The sequence below is a fragment of the Dermacentor silvarum genome, unplaced genomic scaffold (genome assembly GCF_013339745.2).
Source record: "Dermacentor silvarum isolate Dsil-2018 unplaced genomic scaffold, BIME_Dsil_1.4 Seq6, whole genome shotgun sequence".
Taxonomy (NCBI): domain Eukaryota; kingdom Metazoa; phylum Arthropoda; class Arachnida; order Ixodida; family Ixodidae; genus Dermacentor; species Dermacentor silvarum.
The window spans coordinates 73,784-93,507 of record NW_023606496.1 but is presented as its reverse complement, the minus strand read 5'-3'; the positions used below and the strand labels follow the sequence as shown (position 1 = coordinate 93,507).

The following is a 19,724-nucleotide window of genomic DNA, read 5'->3' as shown; positions in this document are numbered from 1 at the left end:
CACTCTCTTCAGAGCAAGGCGAGTGTAGTTGTGGCATATTTGAACTTGTCGACATGCTAAGCCTTCTCACCAAGTGCTTGGAAGAACACTCGACTTGAAATTCCAATAATACAGTTCGATACACTCATCATGGGACTTCAATTACAGCTAGTCTTGATGCAGGAGCAGCTATAACTTGCATCAGCGAGGTCTCCGAAATTCTCAAGCTCCGTTGAAATTAAAAATTCATGCATCGATGTTTAAAAGTCCCATCACCCATGAAAAAAACCTTGTTTTGCGTGCTTGTACAGCACCAGAGCAGCAAAATTAAGGAAGAAGAATAAACTTGGTGTTCTGCAAAACATAAAATGTTGGTTTATCCATGGCCTCAATAATGTGTCATAATTGGAATGCAACATTATTTACCAAAAAAGAGGAGTCCTGGCCAACACAGCTAACTGACTGAAAAGGGCCCACGCTTTATGAGAGTTATCAGAAGAAATCCTTTTCGGCACTTCAACAAGCGACTCTGAAAGCACTGCGAATATGTATGAAGCAATTTTTTTAAATATCAAATTTGTTGCATGACCAGTGTGAAACCCTGGAATACTCACCAGCAATGATCCAATCCCTAGACAATCACGCGATTGTTTGCAAGCCGACAGGGACAAACCTGAGAAACAGATCAATGCCTTTCCTAAGCAAAGTGTTGTGATGCCCTCTTTGTCTTTCTATGCTACGCAGATGCCTTGAATGCTGCATAGTGAACCCTATAACAGTGTTGGCCTATGATCTGATACCACGCAATGATGATGTATTCGACTATCTTGGATATTACAATTCTTTAACCAGCCTGAACTCAGAGTACTGACATCCAGATGACATTCATGAGACCATCTTTGTAATGGCGAGTGCACACTAAGAGTCATGCCTTTTGGTTTAAAGAGTCCACCAGTGTCATTTCAAGGAACTGTGAAATCCACTATAATGCATCGACGTGAGCCTACTGAAGTTTAATGATGTGCATCTAGTATCCTAATCGCTCGCAACACATGACTGGGATAGTGAACTGAAGCTTCACCTTGCGGACCATTGGGCTGCCATCATTGGCCACTGATGAGATGAGGGTCATGCCGATGTTGTGGTCGATGGTGTCGGCATGGTCGGTGCGCTTGGCAGGGCAGTTGAGTATGGTGCCGAGTGCAAACACCGCAGCAGCTCGCACCTGCCGGGGCGTGCCAAAACACATGCACCAGATCAGAGCACACAGGATAACCAGAGCAGTGCAAGCACAGCAGCTGAAGCTGTTCACAGCTCCCTGTGGCACCAGCAACGCGCCCACTTGCCTCTGGCACAGGGTCTGCAAGTAGGGTACTAAGTTTCTCGTGAGCACTGTCCCGGATGCCGCACCAACGAGCAGCCGTGTAGCCGTTCCAAGTGCGGCCAAGACAGATGGCAAGCCACTGGCGAAGTCGCGGGTGGTTGTCCGTCAGCTGCTCCGTGCAGAGGGCTATGACATTGCCTTTCAAAGCTGCTTCCTGCAGAGCCCGACACGGCCAGTCAGAGTACATAAAAGCCACAAATGCAGTTAGCACCACATCAATTATTACAACATCCTTTATAGATACTCTAAATGCAACTGTAATGGTAATGACTCGATATGGCCTTTGGAACTGGTGCCATGACAAACAAGGCAAACTGAATCAACAGCAGGGTTGGAACTGCAAAACTGCATCTTGAACCTCCTTTAAGAAGAAAAACAGCTCTTTCAAGTAGTATAGAAGCTGACTCAGCACTGTTATTGAGCAGTCCAAGAACGTTTTCTTGAGCAGGTGAGAAGCACATTGAAGTTGAGCCCCTATGCGCTCCTGAAACACCTTTTGAACTGCACTTAGAGACACTTCACAATGACATCTAGCCATGCACACATCACAAAGGATGAAAGGAAACAGGTAAGCACAAAAGCACTGTGAAACGGAAACACGGTGTGCAAAGAGAATAACCAAATCCCACTGCACGAGGGTGGAGCACATTCCAATAAGGCACACGCACTTTTTATTTGCCCAGTCCACTTCAAGAAGTTCACAGAGGAGTAACTTAAGCAATGATGAAAATACAGCATTTCTCGCTTTACAAGTTTTCTTTTTTTTTCTTTTTTGATCATGGCATCCGCAGACTGCTGAACCACTGGTACATGTGTTGAACACATTAAGCTTGAGAAGGGATGCAACGCATTTGTTCCAGTCAACACTATTATGCAAATACTAAAGGACTTAAATTCAAATGCCAGTATCAGCAAAAAAACGTTTTAGATTTACTTCGTTATAGCGAATACTTTGTTATATCTATGTTCTCTACGATGAGGTTCAAGTGTAGTGGGGTATGAGAAGAGCAACCGTACCTGTCCGCTGGGGTAGTTGGCCACGATGCATGACATGACAAAGGCAGCCATGGTTCGATGCTCTGGCTGCGTGAGAGATACAGACAGCATCAGAAAACATGTCTGCTTCTAACAAGACATCACAGCCAAAACTAGTGCAGCAACATCAAACCGGTCTTGCGGAAAAACCGGTTATCCAGTTATTTGAAATTGAAAACTGCATAACCGGAGTGATCGGTTATTTGGTTAGTTAATCGGTTAATAGCATCCAGATATTCGGATAGCCGGATATTTGTTCTTCTGTACTTGTGCCGAAATCACCTCTCTTTCTCTCTTGCATTCTTATATCTCTAGTTATTTTTGCAACCGCTCGTGCAAACCCGATATCTGCTCTGGTTAACCTCCTTTCCTTTCTTTTACACACCAAATATTCATGTCCCTATATTCGAATATCCGGCTAACCGGTTATTTAAACTGGATATCCTGAATTTCCGTTTCTTGAAATCCGGATAATCAGTTTTCGAGACCGACTTCACCTCCCTCTAGTTAAACCGGATAGCCGATTTGACGGATATCTGCAAGTACTAGCCCAAACTTACTGGCATAGACAGGTCTGACAGGACACTAAGGAAGTAGCGATGGCCATTGTCTCGAACGAGGTCCACTTGACACGACTTGCAGGCAACAATGCAACAATAGGTTAGCTGTATGGCAACTAACAACATTTGGGACGCTTTAGAAAGCTCAGGCGTGACCTCACCTGGTCGACAGCCAGTATCTTGGCCCAGATGGAAACGAGGAGTGGCCGAAGGTCCCGGGCACAGCTCTGAAGCAGCTTCAGGATGTACGGGAAGATCCCCACTGACAGAGCCTGCAAAAGAGCTTCGTTCTAGCTCCCAATTTCAGCACATAAAGAACTGTCCTGAAGAAAACAACCAGAATGCCCTGTATTCTAAGTAATCATCATATTTACCTGGCACTTTGTGCAGACACATTGTGAAATTATAAGATAACACAAGGCTAAACTCGGGAAGTCGGATGCAAACACTTGAGAATGCCTTTAACAATATGCTTGAGGACCTGTTACAGAGACACTAAACGAGCAAATCGACTAAAGGAGAGCACCATATAAACACAACCAGTAACACCAACAGTGCATTTCTAAAACAAACAGGATAGGGGTCAGCGCTGATAAGCTCACCTTCCAACCCTTTCAAAAGTGCTGCCTTTCAGATGCACTAAATGCAAGCAAGGACAGTGCTTTGACAAGAAATTAGATGATATGCCAATCGCAACAGCACCCATCACAAGAATGAGCCGCTACAGCATACAAGCATGTACAGTCAAACCTCGAATGTGGATACATTGAATTACTGAAGATAACGAAGTAGATGTAAAATTTGGTAAGCTATGCCTTATATCAATGAGTACTAACAGTGCAACCTCGTTGATACGATTCTGCGTAATACGCTTTTCGGGATGATACATTTTTTTTTTTCGTTTCATGTATTTTCATGCGGTTGATACGATCGCGTTTTCACCTGAAATTGGATGATACGACTGCAAACTCGTATTTCTGAAACTTGTAGCTTTATATTCAACTGTGCTAAATTAAATTACATTCCAACGTCGTATTCACCCGCCATGGTTGCTCAGTGGCTATGGTGTTGGGCTGCCGAGCACGAGGTCGCGGGATCGAATCCCGGCCATGGCGGCCGCATTTCGATGGGGGCGAAATGCGAAAACACCCGTGTACTTAGATTTAGGTGCACGTTGAAGAACCCCAGGTGGTGTCCAAATTTCCGGAGTCCCCCACTACAGCGTGCCTCATAATCAGATCGTGGTTTTGGCACGTAAAACCCCATAATTTAATTTTAATTACATTCCAACGACCCACGAACAACGTGTTAAGGGCCGGCGACACTAGCAGAAAAACGCGGGCTGCGCGTCGGCGGCGGTAAAACGCGCGCCACAAAAGCTACCACGAAACAGGATCGGTCCTGGACCGATTGAAATTGCTGCGCACCCCGGCAGCAAACGAGCCACGAGCGAAGCAGACCAATGAGAGCTGCCCCCTTCGCTGATTACGCGCAGGCACGGCCGGTCTGAGGCGCGCGCTCGCTCTTTAAAGAAGGAAGGGAGGGCGCGCAGCGCGCCCCTCCAGACTGGCCGTGGCGCGGGAAACTGGTGTCATGCAGACCCGCCCGACCACTATTTTCGCACTCGTAGTATTGTCTGCTTGCGACAACTTTCGCTCGCACTTGTTTTTTTTTTTTTTTTGGCTTTTCAGGCGAGATCTTCATGCGGTCACGTGGCTGAATGAACTGCCTGCCCTCGTCCACCAGTCGTATCGCACGTTGTGTCACGCTCTCTACGATATTCCTTTGTTTCGGAATTCTTGGCCACGTGGTGCCATGACCTCCGTAGCTATGTCGAGGAACCTGTTATCTTTCAAAATAACTTGTTTACGGACTTTGAAAAAAAAAGAAAGTTCAGCGAAAACTCACGAGCTGCTATAAAGTTGCTCAACAAAAGTGTTTTGACTGCGGTTCGTGCGGTGTCGTGATGCTGCTCTGCATAACACGTGTGTTATGCGGAGCAGTATTACTCGACTCCAAAGGAAGCTTTACTAGTGAGTTTGTCACCAAGTAAGCCTGTTTTCTTACATTTTAGGGCTTGCTTTGTATGATACCATTTTTGAATGATACATTTTATTTTCTGGTTCCCGCGAAGATCATATCAATGGGGTTCCACTGTATACTGCTAAAATGAATCTGAAAATATGCGGTCAGACACAGTATTGGTTATATAGCGAAGCAAACTCTTGTTTGCACATGACGCAAGTTAATATGCAAACCAGCAGTAAAAAGTTGTAACAGCTGCGAAAGTAACTTCAAATGCACTACTCTGTAGTTTTTAAGTTACCGTAATAGGTGTAAAAAATATATGCTTTGGTCATTAGCAATAAAGTGAACAGCAGAAGGAGCTCATCATAGGCATGGCTTATTTTAGTGTTGCTCACACTTGTAATTCTGTTGCACAGCCTCAACTATTATTATTATTATTATTATTCATGTATGGATCCAAACTAGCTTGATGCTAAGGATCCAGATGCTTCTCATGTATTTTCATCATTTTTGTATCCTTCTAGCAAATAAATTCACATTCATTATTCAAAACTCATTTTCTTTTTTTACTGTTTTATAATGAATATTGGACATTATGAGAAAATATATTTGCTACAAGTGCAACTGAGATACAAGTGTAACAGATTTGCAATTCTCATCACAAATAGAGTACTTAATTGCCATATTTTTTCAGTTTCCTTACATTTAAGCAAATATTTATTCAAATTTTCAATGTAGTACTGTTGCTGGCTTAGATCTAAAGCCAGCTTAGATTTGTGTGAGAGAGTGATCACAATTATATATCTACCATGTAAATGTTGAATAACCATAAACATAGCATCTGTGTTCAAATTATAATGATTCCAGAGCTTCCCTAAGAGCTGTGCGAAGAAGAAAACTGGCAGGCTAAGTTAAAGTTTCTCCAGAACATTTTTGAGAAGTGCTCTGCAAGACAAAAGACCTTGCCAAGAGCAACTGACCAAGTTGACAGCCCAGGGCCCCAGGTCGAGGAACCTGCCCAGGAGGTCGAGCGCCCGGACCCTATGGATCTGGCTGAGCAGCACCTGCAGGACGATGGGCAACTGTTCGGGTGGGGCCGACTGCTCCGAGCCAAAGGTCAGCCACACCTGCACACAATGAGAGCTTTTGATTAGGACTTGATTTGTCACAACTGATGTCTTGCAATCTTTGGGAACAGGCTTTCGTATTTTGATGTTGTGCGTAATAGTGCTAATCACTGCAACATTACTAAATCTGTTACATGTAGAAAGACGAGTATGTGATTATTTTTTATTATTGCGATAGCAATTACATGGACACTCCAGGCACATTTGTGCCGTCGCTGTGAGGTTCCATATAAAGTCCAACGGCGATAAAGTAGTCGCCGTGCACCGTATGCTCTATGTGTGCAAACGAGGGGAGCCAACAATCAGTGGCTGAATCTAGCGTGCACGACGGAGGAAGGTGGAGAGCAAACGCAATGTTTTCCATCACCAACTGCACATTTCGCGACCGGACACAAAGGGAACTGGCGATCGCGGCTCAATCTCGTGCACGAGAGGAAAGCGGGGAGGCAGTGCAGGAGCGAGGGGGTGCGGCTTCTACTCCGCCAGCAACTGCATAGTTTGTGCGGGCTGTGCGGTCACGCACACCGTATCTTGAAAGCGATCTGCAGATGGCTCATACCTTAGTGCGCGCTGTGTTTTCACCGCTCAGTTTCCGTTGAAGCGATAGACACTCCCAAGGTCACTTTGCTCGCTGCTGCTGCTGTACATGAAAACTAGTAGTACAGTCAAACCCGGATATATCGAACCCACATAAAATGAATTATTGTGTATAACAAACAGCAGTAAAAGCCCCTCGAAAATTTTTGTATCCAATTTTTATTTTATATATCGAAATACCTATTATATCGAACTTTTTTCAGATCCCCTTCAGATTTTATATATCCGAGTTCGACTGTAGCACTTAGGCACACAACGATAACGGCGAGCATGGTCGTCAATCGTTGAAATTAGATTCACGGGTCAAACGTGTTAGCTATTTACATGACTTACTGTATGTTCGTATATAAACGTTGGTGCTAGTGTAAGTTCCAGAATGTACACTATTCATGTCGCGCATGATTACAAACAAAATTCTTTCACTATTGAATCGACAACAACACTCGATAAAGTTCACCTCCAATTTCACGTAAAAAATTCGTCGGCCCTTCCACTCCCTGAAGATGGATAACCAGCGAAGCTGTAACGTGCGGCCCCGGCGTTTATCACTGGGTTAATCCCGAGGGTTCATTAAAGTATTTTTCGATTATGAGGTTACACACATGTTCAGCTGCGACGGAGAGAACTACATCACTTACAGTATGCCCGCAGTCTGCCGTTGTTGCTTGCGTTCGATGTCTTGAGTTTGCTCGGCAGCGTGGTTAGCAGTATTCGCCCGCTATTGCCGCTTGCGATTCTTTGAAATTAAATTGCTTCAAAATTAAATCTGTCACTGACGTAAGACACTGAATGGCTCATACCCATGTAAACGCGAGCCTCCCCATACGACGACAGAAGAGAAGTGAAATTCTACGCTGGAATGATGAGCGGCAGCGCAGCCAGCTGTGGAAGCAGACGACGATGACGAACGCAGGAAAAGTGGCACCAGCGCGTGCCGAGCACGAGCCAATGTGCCAGCCGCAGAAGATGACGACGACGCTCGAGCAAATGCTGATGATGATAGTTTTCTGTGGACAGGCGATTTCACCTAGCCATATAACGCTTCGCTTTAACATCAGCTCCAATTATCATCAGTCAACGCGAACAGCACAGAAACAGCACAGTGCTTCGTCTGTACTTCGTGTTCCACGTCTTCAGTCTCGTTTTCTTCGCAACAAAATCAAGCTGGTGGGCAACGCTGGAATACGATGCCGCCAGAGCGAAACATGACGCTCACTCTGCACCGCCTGCAGCAGGGAATGGCGGCGCATTTGTGTTATCGCCTATTAAAAGTGTGCAGTAAGCTTTCAACAGCACTACGCCATGTGCGCTGTGAAACAGATAGGTCAAGATGCTTATCGCAATACGGTTGACGGTGGTAGTTGTTAATGCGACCTGCAACGACCCGCAAGGAGATTTGCTGGTTACCGTAAGAGACCGAGTGCACCCTGGCATTTTCACATCCGTACAGGCAGGCAAGTACTGCAGAAAAGCTGCCGTGGTGGGCAGTTACTGCTTTCGATCCTGCATGCCTTGATCCTTTCCTTGTTGACATGGGGTTCAGCAGCCGGAAAATGTATCATACAATTGCAGTTTGCCGATGTACTGAACGTTGGTGCCAAAAAATAGTGTTTTCAGGGACGCATAACTGTATTGGGTGATTTTTTGTGTCCTTGATCGCGAACATTTCCGCCGGGAGATCGTACGAAACTGGATTGTGTCAACAAGGTTCTACTGTACAGTCAAACCTCGATATAACGAACCGATATAACGAACCTCGGTTTAACGAAACTGGGGATGTAACGAACTATTTGTATTTTCTGATCTTAGTTGCATTGAATTAACGAAACCTTGAATTACCGAAATTCGCAATATAACGAAGTTTTTCCCTGCAAGTCCAACTTCGTTATATCGAGGTTTGACTGTATTTAGATGTGTCATACTTTTTTGGGCACACACCTCTCATCAACATTCTTCCTTTGAAAAGTATCATGCATCACCTTCGCCTCATGACACAGACAGCTAAAAGCTACAGGCAACGAAGCTGCACTCACATCGTCCCCTATTGCTGCTACCTAACTCAAGCAAGCTGCGCATCATTTAGGTTCTAACATTGCGTTGGATCTGCATACTCTTTAACTCACTTTTGACCGAGGCTGAGAAGGTGGGTGCGCACCTCATGCAGAAGTAGTTTCCAGTCGACTGCATGTGGGGCACAGTTTAGCATGCCAAGTAACAAATCAGAAGGCACTGATGGCAGGTCAATGAATGACACTATTCAGCAAAGCAGCTTTTTGGACGGGCCTCACTTGCGGACATGCGACATGCCAACCCTGTTTTGGGTGCTTTGGGTCGTGAAACAGGCCCCACCTGGAAGGCCGTCAGCTGCTGGGCGAAAAAGGGCGAGTGCTGAAAGGGGTGCCCCTGCTGGACTCGTGCCAGCTGTGCCAGGCACAAGTCCAGTGCCAGGTCCCAGGCTTGCCACATGGGGTGCTGGAAGGTCGGCGGCAGTGCGGGCTGTGACACGGGCTGGCAGTCGTAGGCACGCATCACCCGTTCTGCCAGCAGGAAGTTGCGAAACAAGCTCGCAACCAGCAGGTCCTGTCGGAACAGGCGTTGGAACAGTGCCTTGGGCAACACGTTCCACGCGATGGTGTCCGTGATGGCTGTAAAGATCCAGTTCAGTTCGCCCAGCATGGTGCGCCGGTCGTGCAGCTGGCCTGGCACTCGCTCCAGCAGCTCAAGCGTCACACCGGGCACTAGCCGGCTTGCCTTCTGCAGCACAAACCACCTGAGAGCCATTTGCACGGGCGTTGTCAGGCATGATGTGAACAAGTCCGCTGGCAACTCTGGGTTCATCGGCAGCACCTGCAAATGGACACAGCAGCCACGTGTCACAGAAAGACTAACGCACTGGAAGTGCACTGTGCAGCTGCAAGAAAAGGACGAGAAGAAAAAAAAAAGAAAGGAAGCGGGGCTTCAGACAAACTCTAGAGGAAAAACTCCCCATAGCGCCCATGCATTGAAATCGAAAACTTCAAGGGCGCTGCCGTGTTGCTACTCTGTTCAGAAGCACAGGCGCAGACGACAAGATGCGATTCAGATGAGACGCACAATCAATGCAATCACGAGCATCCCTCGGGACTGTGGCGCCATCTAGCTTAGCCGCCTTTAAACACATTCTTTCATGCACCATAAATTTTACGTCATGAATGTATAAATAGCCATCAGATCTTTCTGAAAAATATACGTAATGAACTTTACACATTGTCCATATGTATTTGCTACGTGTAAACGCTTGTTTTTGCATTATATTCTGAATATTCTTGGCTCTACAAGAATGAGAGGTAGCAACAAGGCAGCGCCTTTGCAGTCCCCCCCCCCCTTTTTTCGCCCAGCTTTTCTTCTAGAGAAATACTAACTCTATGCTTCTGACACAAACATGATATGATCCCCGGGCTCTGGTATGGGACAAGGCAGGGAAGGAATGGTGCTTGCAAAAGCTAGTCAGGTCGTCGAGGGAGAGAGTGTCTATGTTGGCAGTGAAGCTCGCCTCTTGGCATCATGGCAATGTGACATTTCAATTTCCTATCTCTATTAAGGAAACATTTTGAAAAATTTTTGCCATAGACTGCTTTCTAGATAGCGTGTTGCAACTTTCCTTGCATAACCAGGATTTCCGATGGGGCCTGGTGAGGGGTCCTTTAATATAAGAAGTATGAAAATAAAGATATGCTGTAAGAGAGGATGTGAATAAGAACAGGTGCGAAATACCTGGGGCTAAGAACACCACCAATATATATGCTGGGTGCACATCTCGCTCAAGGCAGCATGAAGAGCACGCAATTGTCTTGCTATGCTACGCATTGAACATCCATAATAAAGGTCCCATTCAATTGGCTGAACTGCACGCTGCCATCACACCCGTTAGCCTGTGAACCTTAAAATTCATAAAAAATCTAAAGGTTCCGCAAACATGACATCGAAGAGAACAGGAGGGGAGGGAGGGGGGAAGCAGAATTCACTCTTTTGCTTTAGAACTTGCCCGAAGCAGACACCCTCTTATGGGATACATATGCACTTTATTAACAATGATTTACCTTCAGATGTAGCACACAAGCAGCAGCCAACTTGGAACAGCATAAACTGACAAGCAACAGACTGCAGCTTTTTCAGACACATTGCAATTGCCAATTTCGCCTGCCTTCAAGAGCTCGTCTGAGAAATCTTGCTCAAAGAAAGCACCCCTCTTTCATCATTTCACCATCAGAAGACTCCCAATGGAAGGTTCAGAGACTGATAAGTTAAACGTTTCCACTAACAGAATAAATTTTTCGTAATACTTGAAGAAATATTTTTTAAAAACTAAAACGAGCCCAAATTCGGAAACTTTACGGGAAATTCCGTAATTCGAAAATTCAAAAACATACGGGAAATTCCGTAATTAGAAAATTAGAATTATGGATAGAGTTGGCAGACATGTGCAATGCACAGTCAAGGCAGTCTTTTCATAGAGAAGGAAGAAGGCGGCAGACCTGGTGCTGGCGGCAAGCAGCGAGCTGGATGCAGCTCCGGTAGCAGGGTGGCGCCTGCCCCTTGACGCTGCCCAGCGAGATCTCGAACTCGCGCTCATGCTGGATGGCAAACTTGTTGAACGACTCGAGGATGAGACCCGCAGAAGAGCAGTCGTACACGTAAATGGACGGCGCACCCATCCACTGCTGCAGGTCATACATGGACAGCGGGATGTATTGCGTGTATGTCTGCAAAAATGGCAGAATGGGCAGGTAAGACAAGAGCTCAGCAACCATACATGCTGGCTTAATTACGAATACAGCTACAAGGATAATCTGGTTGCTAAACAGCCTGGTTCAGTCTGTCAAGCGGCCACAGTCTTCCATCTGTGTTCCTTATATTTTGATTGGGCATAGTTGTATGTATTACAAACAATGGCCTCAGGGCTCAGGGTACAGTAAGAAACCAAACACGCAAATTGTAAGAACATTAGTATTTTGCATTTAGAAGTCAACAACAGTCAACAACACATTTTCAGATTGGCTTTCCAACCATATTGAAACTTGCTTCCCCACAGCGTGTAGTGTTGCCAAGTTCACCAAAGATGATTGTTGCAGTATTCTGTTCATGATGCGTGTGTTAATTTAAAATCTGTTCAAAATATCAGAAGAGGTTTGAGGCCCTTTGAAAAAAAAACGTACATCTTTTCTAACATGACTGGTTTTAACACCATGCCATTATTGTCTGCATGGCCCTTTTAATAACTTTAACACCGTCCTGTCCGTGCCTATTCCATGGAAAGCCGCTATCTATGGTCGCAAATTTGTATTTTGCCATTTCCGATCGGACAGCTAGCGCCATTTATTGGGTTATTTATGAATTATTTAGTCAATCTTGACTTCCGTTTTTTCTTTTTTTTAATACCGTGCGTGAATTTTTAGAGCCCCTCCAGAGAAGGGGCATGGTTGGCATGACGAGCGCTCATAGTTTCCAAAAGGCCGTTGGCACCTCGTGCTACTCGTGCACAGAAACGTTGCATTTCTACTGATTCTAATGCACCTGCATGCGAGTTTTCAGACTTTGAAAGCAGCACTGACGTGGAAGACAACTTCGGCTCTTCATATTTCAGAACGTAGTTTCACTTTCTTCGCCCGACCGTTTCCAAGCTGCCATGCACTGATATAGAGATATATTGCATGTTGTAAAGGTCACAGTTCTTATCTGCAGGGGGTTAACATCCTTCGGTCAGGATCATTTGCCGGCACCCGTACAAAGAGTCAAGTTTTGTGCGGAAAGACAGCCTCGAGTCAACCTCGGCATCATGCTAGGGCTAGGCACTAGAGTTAACGTTTTCTTTTATATTTTTGTTTACTATATTTGCTGGAATATTGCACACGTCTTTTGTGTTGAAAATGCATACTTGGAAAATTTTTTGAAGTTTTCCTGTGCAAGGCAGCAATGGCGTTTTTATATAACTTTTTTCTTTTCTAGGAGATTTTTGTTTAGATATATACTTTTTTTCAAGCTCGTTTCAATAGACATGTTGTTTCGAACTAGTAGGGTCGGAAATAAAATTGCTTTCTTTTCAATTTGATGCTGTGCACTTTAGTATCAAGCATGCTCTGCGATATAAAAAGAAAGTATTTACGAGACTACCCAAAAACTGCTGCTTTTCAACACAGGCAGGAAAGTGTTAAGAAGCCACTATAATGAACTAATGAAACATAGGTATACACATGAGGTGCTTGTAGGTCATGTTATCTTTAATGTAGAAACAAGCTCATCCCACAAGCACCCAGGTGCTACTTCCTATCGGGACACCGCAGTGGATGAAAGCCTCACCCTGTTGAAGACCCAGATTTCACCATTGATGGTCGGCTTGGGCACACCATGGCCATTGTAGTGGAAGAGGACACGATCCTCCTGAAACATGGGACATTTTGCTCAAGCAGGGCACACATCACTAGTCTCATTTGCCCGTCCCCTGACAATTAAAGGTCAACTGAAACAAAATTTCACTTTGGCTAATTTGACTATAAAATAAGTGGTATATAGTACAGCTGTGTACAGGTTTCAATTTTTCAGCCCGGGCTCGCTGCTTGCATCAGAAGCCTGGCCTGGCTTACCCGCCAGTGTCAGGGCTTTGTTGCGGTGACAAAATTTTTTATATCAAATTACATTTTATTTACCACGTTGAATTAAAAGCTAATTAAACGTACAAACAATCGCCAAACAAACACATGTCATATGTTAAGATGCAAAAACAACAAGTTGTTTAATGTCTAGGGCCTCAAAGAAATATTTTACGTTCTTCAAACAAATTCTGCATATTGTGCTCGAGGAGAATTCCACTCCGAAGCATCCGTGTTCAGGGCTCAACTTGGGCTCTGTACAGATGTGGCTCGACCAGCCCAACAAAATACAGTGGCCTGAGCCTGGCCAGGGTCCAATTAAAAACATGACATCAGGCCGAGTATGGGCTTCAGGGTCACCCAGAGCCCATGCACAACCCTAGCTTGTGTGCTACAGAAGCAATCTTCTATCCAAGCTACATACATCCATATTTAAAAAGTAAATTTTTCACGGTAATTGCTCTATATCTAAACTATCTGAAGCTAGGCTTTTTATGCAGTCTAGAGTTTCGTTACAGGTGGTACGTTAAAACATTGTGCGACTGCTTTCCGCTTCTTGGGCGCGTCTTTAACCTTCATTGGCTGTCCTCTTTCACCAATGTATTGTTTGTGGCACAACGAACATTCCAGCCTATAAATGATGTTAGAACTAGTGGACGGTAAATTGGATTTAATTTTGTGGACATAATCAATCGCAACGCTTTCAATTTTGAAAGTGTTCGTAAGTCATACTAACATGTCTTCAAAGTTTCTGTTCCAGCAATGGGTGACCCTTGGTACTTCCAAGAACGGTTTTCTAAAGCACTCATTGCTTGAAAACATTGAATTATTTTCTTAGACTATTGTTTATGTATATTTATGCATTTTAACCTGCAAGGTCACGATTTCAACACCCTAAGCTTCATAACCTCAAGTCAAATGTCCCGAGACAGACAATACAATCACATCTCGTTTACAAGTTCAATACACTCCAAGAATGCTTCAAAGGGAGCTCTTAATTCAATTCACTACACTAATGGCATGAATACAACAAGCAACCTTTAAAATTTTGCAGTCTTACAGTTGGTCAGACCAGAGCCGATCGTATCCCTCCTATCCAATTTATTATGTCGTTGTCATTATGCATCAGATTACTGAAACATCTCAATGGCCATTCGATTTGCCATGTACCTAGTAGCGACACCACTTCTTTGAGTTTGATGAAGTATGAGAATCTCAAAGGCCATCAACTCAATAGCCTTCGAAAAGCGTCCATCAGACATAGGTTTAAGTACTGTACAAAAGTACACAAAGAAGTTAAAACATCTAGGTATGGCATGACAACAGTTGTGGGGGTACTTGCCTTGGAGTTGCGCCTTAGTGAGGAACAAAGCTTCTTGACCTCCTCCACGGTGGGATCAAGGCTGAGCTTGTAGCGAGCACGTGACTGCCACCGCTCATACTGTTTCTGCAGTGCAGCTCCGATGCTCTCCAGAGCCTTCTGTGGGGGTGACTGCAGTGGGTCTGAAAGCATTCACAGTATTTACAGTTGATGGCATCCCACAGAGTGCCACGGCCACCTCTGGCAAAAAAAAGTATGACACGAGAATAACACTGCAAATTTACCAACAAGGCAGCGCTGACAAGTTGGGAGTGAGCTGGAGTTACTCGTGTCACCTGTCATCTGATACAGTTCAGTTCGGCAATTTCATCTTGTTTGGCAATGGACTTTTATCCAAGATGAAAAAAACATGCCAGACTAGCGTCAAATGTAATGATTTCCAAATATTCATACTCTTCGATACCTGCATGGCTTCTTACACAAATTTCAATGAAAAGAAAATGGTAGCAAGGTTACGAGAAGTCACTTTCAAGCATCTTAACTAGAGCCAATGAAGAAACACTGGGAGCACACTCCTAGAAATAAAAAAGTTAGTTCATATTCATAACCTCGCACACTGATGCAACAAGACAAAAACTAGTTTTCTTTTAACGGCCATCCTGCAGCATTTCACGAAAACAGCCTTTGTCGAAAAAAAACGGCGGCAGATTCAGGACCATGGCTGTGCTGAGCTACACCTCTGCTCGCTACAGCAAGCAAAGAAAATGATGCTGTGCCCTAATGGGCCACTATAGTCCGATGCTCTATCCTCATGGGTAGTGCATCGCACTGTTGTCCCGAGAGACCCTGTGGTTCAAATCCCAACATAGGAATATTTTTTTTTTTGTTATTGAAGAGGTCGAAACAAGGCGAGACAGGAAATAGGCTACCACAAACGTGCCTGGTATGAGCCAAAGAATGCTTCACATTAAAACACAATCGGGAGCACAGCATGCTTTGCTCTCTGCCACCTTTCCACTTTCCACTTCAAAGAGCATGTGAAGGGAAGGGTAGTAAGATGTGTGCCCTAGAGGACACCTGTGAACCTCAAAAGTTTTTTTTATTGTTGCCAAGGTAACCACGCAAGAGTGCAATTAACGGTAGAAATTTACGATACCGAAGCTTTGCAATGTCCCATGTACAGCATCGCATTGTGCAGTTTCACAGTCATTCCACTTATTGTATGAGCTCATCCTTTCAAACATTACATCAACCAATCTTTCACATTCTGGTCATCGGTACCAATGAAGATGGTGGGATCACACATGGCACTGGAAACAATGACCGACACAGAGTGGGTTGTACCACTTTTTGTTTCTTCATCAAGCACAGTCGGGGCAGTAGGCAACGCCCGGCTTCGGAGCTCCAGGCTTAATCTTGACCCCAGTAACTCCAACAACTTGTAAAGAAGATTTATTGCTAAATGGTAGGCGAGAAGCGAGCACATCGGCAACAGATTTGGTGAAAATAGTTTGTAATAGATGCTCACACCATAGCAATGAGAGCAAAAAAACCTTGGTTTAAAATTGTCAGTGCAAGTTGTATAACCATTTACCCTCCTAAACATAACTGTGCTACAGAACTGCATGCCCACTTTCTGCTCAATCTCATTCTTGGCTTAAAGCCATGTCTGGATCAACAATAAACGGACTCACCTAGCCAGCACTCAAGTCGTGCACACGGTTGCGTCTTGACCACATCTGGTGGATCCACACCAATGTTTAGGCACATCACAAGAGCCACGCTGACTGTTTTCATCTGCATCAAAGAGAGACAGTGGTACACTCCTCAGTGAGAACAGCAAGACGAGGCACTGCAGGCCAATAAAGGTATGTGACCACAGCCTCCAGGTACAAACATCAAGTACCATTGTAGAATGTGATTTATGAACATTCCTCAAAACCAAGGAGGGTGCGTACTCCACAGGTGTTCACTCTATAAGAGGCACCATGGCACCAAACCATACGCATCCCACAACAAGCTGGAAAATTTTAGCGGCATCGAGTGTGGCAGAAATTTTTTATTTTAGTTTTTTTTATATCGCACTTGAACAGTTCAACATTCTGGCAACACTGATGGTTGGTGAAATGCATTTAGCGTGGTCAATGTGCACAACATACGCATATTATTGCTTTTCATGTGCACCTCAGCGGTCAGCCCAAGACATTTTAGCACAGCAGTCAGCACACACCCTCTCAGCATGGCACACATGTAGTTTGATAACAAGTTTCAGAGCAAACATCGCAGTGGCCCCACAATTCTTGACGTCACACAAGCCATGCCAAGATGGCAGCATCTGTTTGCGAGAAAGGCTCAGGGGCAGTGACTACAAATTGACATTTCGGGTTAAAATGTGCGCTGAGAGCCCAGTTTTTTATTTTTTATTTCCTTTCTTTTTGTGCATGTATAACCAGATTGGCCTCTCATAAAGAGTTCGGAGACCATGTCATGGTACCTTTAAGCATGCCACCTATTATTATGAGTTCCCACCACCTCACAAAAAAAAAAAAAAGTTCAGAGCCCTTCCACTACAGTGAAGATGGAAGCCAGCGAAGCTGTGACTATGGTGGGTCTGCTATAGTGAATATTGCTATAGTGAATTTATATACTATCATTATTGACTATGTTGAGCCTCCTTGGCATGTTCGTCAAAGAGCAAGGACACCGGCGTCGTGTTTTCGCCTGGCGTGGTGGCCAAGTAGTGCGTTTGTTGTGCCAAGTCTGCCCCATTGTCATTGAATAGCGTATGAGCCACAGCGTTCATAGCCGCGGCATACTGCATGGCATCATCAGGATCCTGACGTCAGGATCCTGGAAGATGCGACTAAACGAGCGTCCGTCCCATAGCGAGTCCAAAGGGCGACTGCTGATAAAAGAGCTAGCGCGATCTCTACGTCACGAAACAAAGGGGCACAACGATTGGTGGGACATGCCGCTGCTGAGTATCGAGACACTTGTGAAAGAGGCATTGGCGGTGGCGAATGGTATAACAATGAGCCATCCACGATCCGTTTTGACACCTGTGCTAAGGCACAACTGGCGGGAAACCACCACGCACATGGAGCCAAAGCAAATTCTGATGATGATAGCTTTTTCTTCTACACGCGGACACGATCCTGGGGAACCTAGCCCTTAACAGCTTCGCTGTAAGATTGCCAGCACATCCATCCTTTGAAGATGATTGGTGGCATTAACGCAATTAGCAATCTGTATTATGATGGGTTTGTAATTGGTGATATGTTTCATATGCTATGATGATTGTTATGAAAAGCGGCACATACCGAGTGGTACACATCCAGAGACCCAAGCTGGCGTCAAAGAGGTTCATTGAACAGTGGCACATACCCAGTGACCCAAGTCGGCGTGAAAGGAAAACGGTTAGATCCAGACATGTATAGATACCAGAAAGTACATGAAGTATCCTGGAATGTTAATTGCAATAAAACACTTGTGCATTATGGGGCCACGCTAATGACAGCCCACAATCAATTTTTGGCTAATCAAAACGACACACACTCTGCCACTTGGCCAGCTATCACCACGTAAATGGCAAAATTCATGCCACACTTGCAATTTATACGTGAAAGGTGCATTGTGCATCGGTGCCCCACCACTATCACTTTTTGCAAAAGAGACCGATTACAGTAACAATTACTCTTACTAATGTTGCCCTTGCGCTGGTCACTTCCGATTTATTGGGGTGATGCATTAAATTACCTTCAGTTGCAAGTAGTGCTCATGTTATATGTGTTTTGTTCATCCCGTTTTCCAGCACCGCCTTCCCCGAAAAGACATTTAAAGTGTTGAAGAACAACCCCTTCTGATACATCGCTAGTTTCAGCCATGCAGATTGCTGCACTTGAAACGAAACGGTCCCAAATGTTGATAGCGATTGTTTCGAAAGTCAATGTTAATCTATTCCGATGCATGATAACGAATGATAGTATTACGATGTTTTCCAAAACTATGAGCTACAATATATGTATCAACGACCAAACTGTACAGAGCAAGAGTACTGCAATCGTCCATACAAGACACCGTAACAACCAATCACCTTGAATACACACGCCTGGCAATTACGCTTGTTTGAAAGAAACATTGGTGTTCTGTATATAATTTTGTGTAGAGTTATATCGTGGTTATATGCCATCAACAACTAACTGACAACTCGAAAACGCATCTACTATTCGTAGTCAAAGGCAACGCGGGCGTAACACCTGATGTTTCTCGACATCGTGACTACGCACACACACACACACACACTAGACCGACGCGAACCATAACAAAACTGAACATGAGAATACGCTAGAAACCAGTGTGTTTGCCACAGAGGAGCTGTTTGTAGCGGAGGACCACGCGGACGTATCGTCGCTCGATTAGCACCGCCACGAGAAACACTGCTGCTGCTTTCGTAGAGTGCGTCGCTCGAAAATTGACACGGAGCAACTCACCCGCTCTTTCATCCGCCACGTCTGTGTAGGGATGCTTTCGCAGGGCTCAGACCCGTGTCGAGCATCGCTGAATGCCAGCGGCAACTTCCAGTCCGGTAGATGACTGGAGTCATCGTCCAGCTCAGGCTCACGCATGACTCCAACCATTGGTCCGCGTTAACAAAATAAGCTCGTCGCCGACATCATTGAACGGCCGCTTCGCGCCGGGCACAGCAGGATTCCGACACACGCTGAAGCGTGACGAGTTTCATTTTTGTTATAACTGAAGCAAAGAAGGACGCAGAATCACAGAACACCTCAAGGTAAAGTGTGCAGTAAATCGTGTAAATATTGGGCGAAAGAGTAATTCCTTGGTTGCCAACTCTAAACCACACATGTGCTATGCGCGCTGGCTATGCACACTTTCGATTAGAGTGTACACTCTACTTTCGATACAGTCTCTACTTTCGCCATGGCTTTCATGGATGTGCCGACGGCTTTCGCTGCTTTCGTTTCATATACGGTATTTAGTAGTATGAAGAGTAAACATCCTTTTCCAGCACAAAATAGTTGTTTGCTGCAAAGCAGTAAGTTCTTT

At 44.9% G+C, this 19,724-nt stretch overlaps 1 protein-coding gene across 1 annotated transcript in view; it reads right to left on the bottom strand.

The window, feature by feature from the left end:
* LOC119435289 (regulatory-associated protein of mTOR-like) overlaps window positions 1-19,493 on the bottom strand; it is a 50,904-nt gene extending 31,411 nt beyond the window's left edge. The window contains 12 exon segments of the mRNA XM_037702198.2: window positions 1,061-1,204; window positions 1,326-1,517; window positions 2,381-2,446; window positions 2,959-3,033; window positions 3,120-3,230; window positions 5,967-6,113; window positions 9,060-9,557; window positions 11,225-11,452; window positions 13,047-13,127; window positions 14,679-14,839; window positions 16,352-16,454; window positions 19,148-19,493. Of these exon segments, the coding sequence (XP_037558126.1) occupies window positions 1,061-1,204; window positions 1,326-1,517; window positions 2,381-2,446; window positions 2,959-3,033; window positions 3,120-3,230; window positions 5,967-6,113; window positions 9,060-9,557; window positions 11,225-11,452; window positions 13,047-13,127; window positions 14,679-14,839; window positions 16,352-16,454; window positions 19,148-19,294 (1,953 nt within the window). The 5' untranslated portion in view covers window positions 19,295-19,493.
* Between the last annotated feature and the right edge of the window lie 231 nt (window positions 19,494-19,724).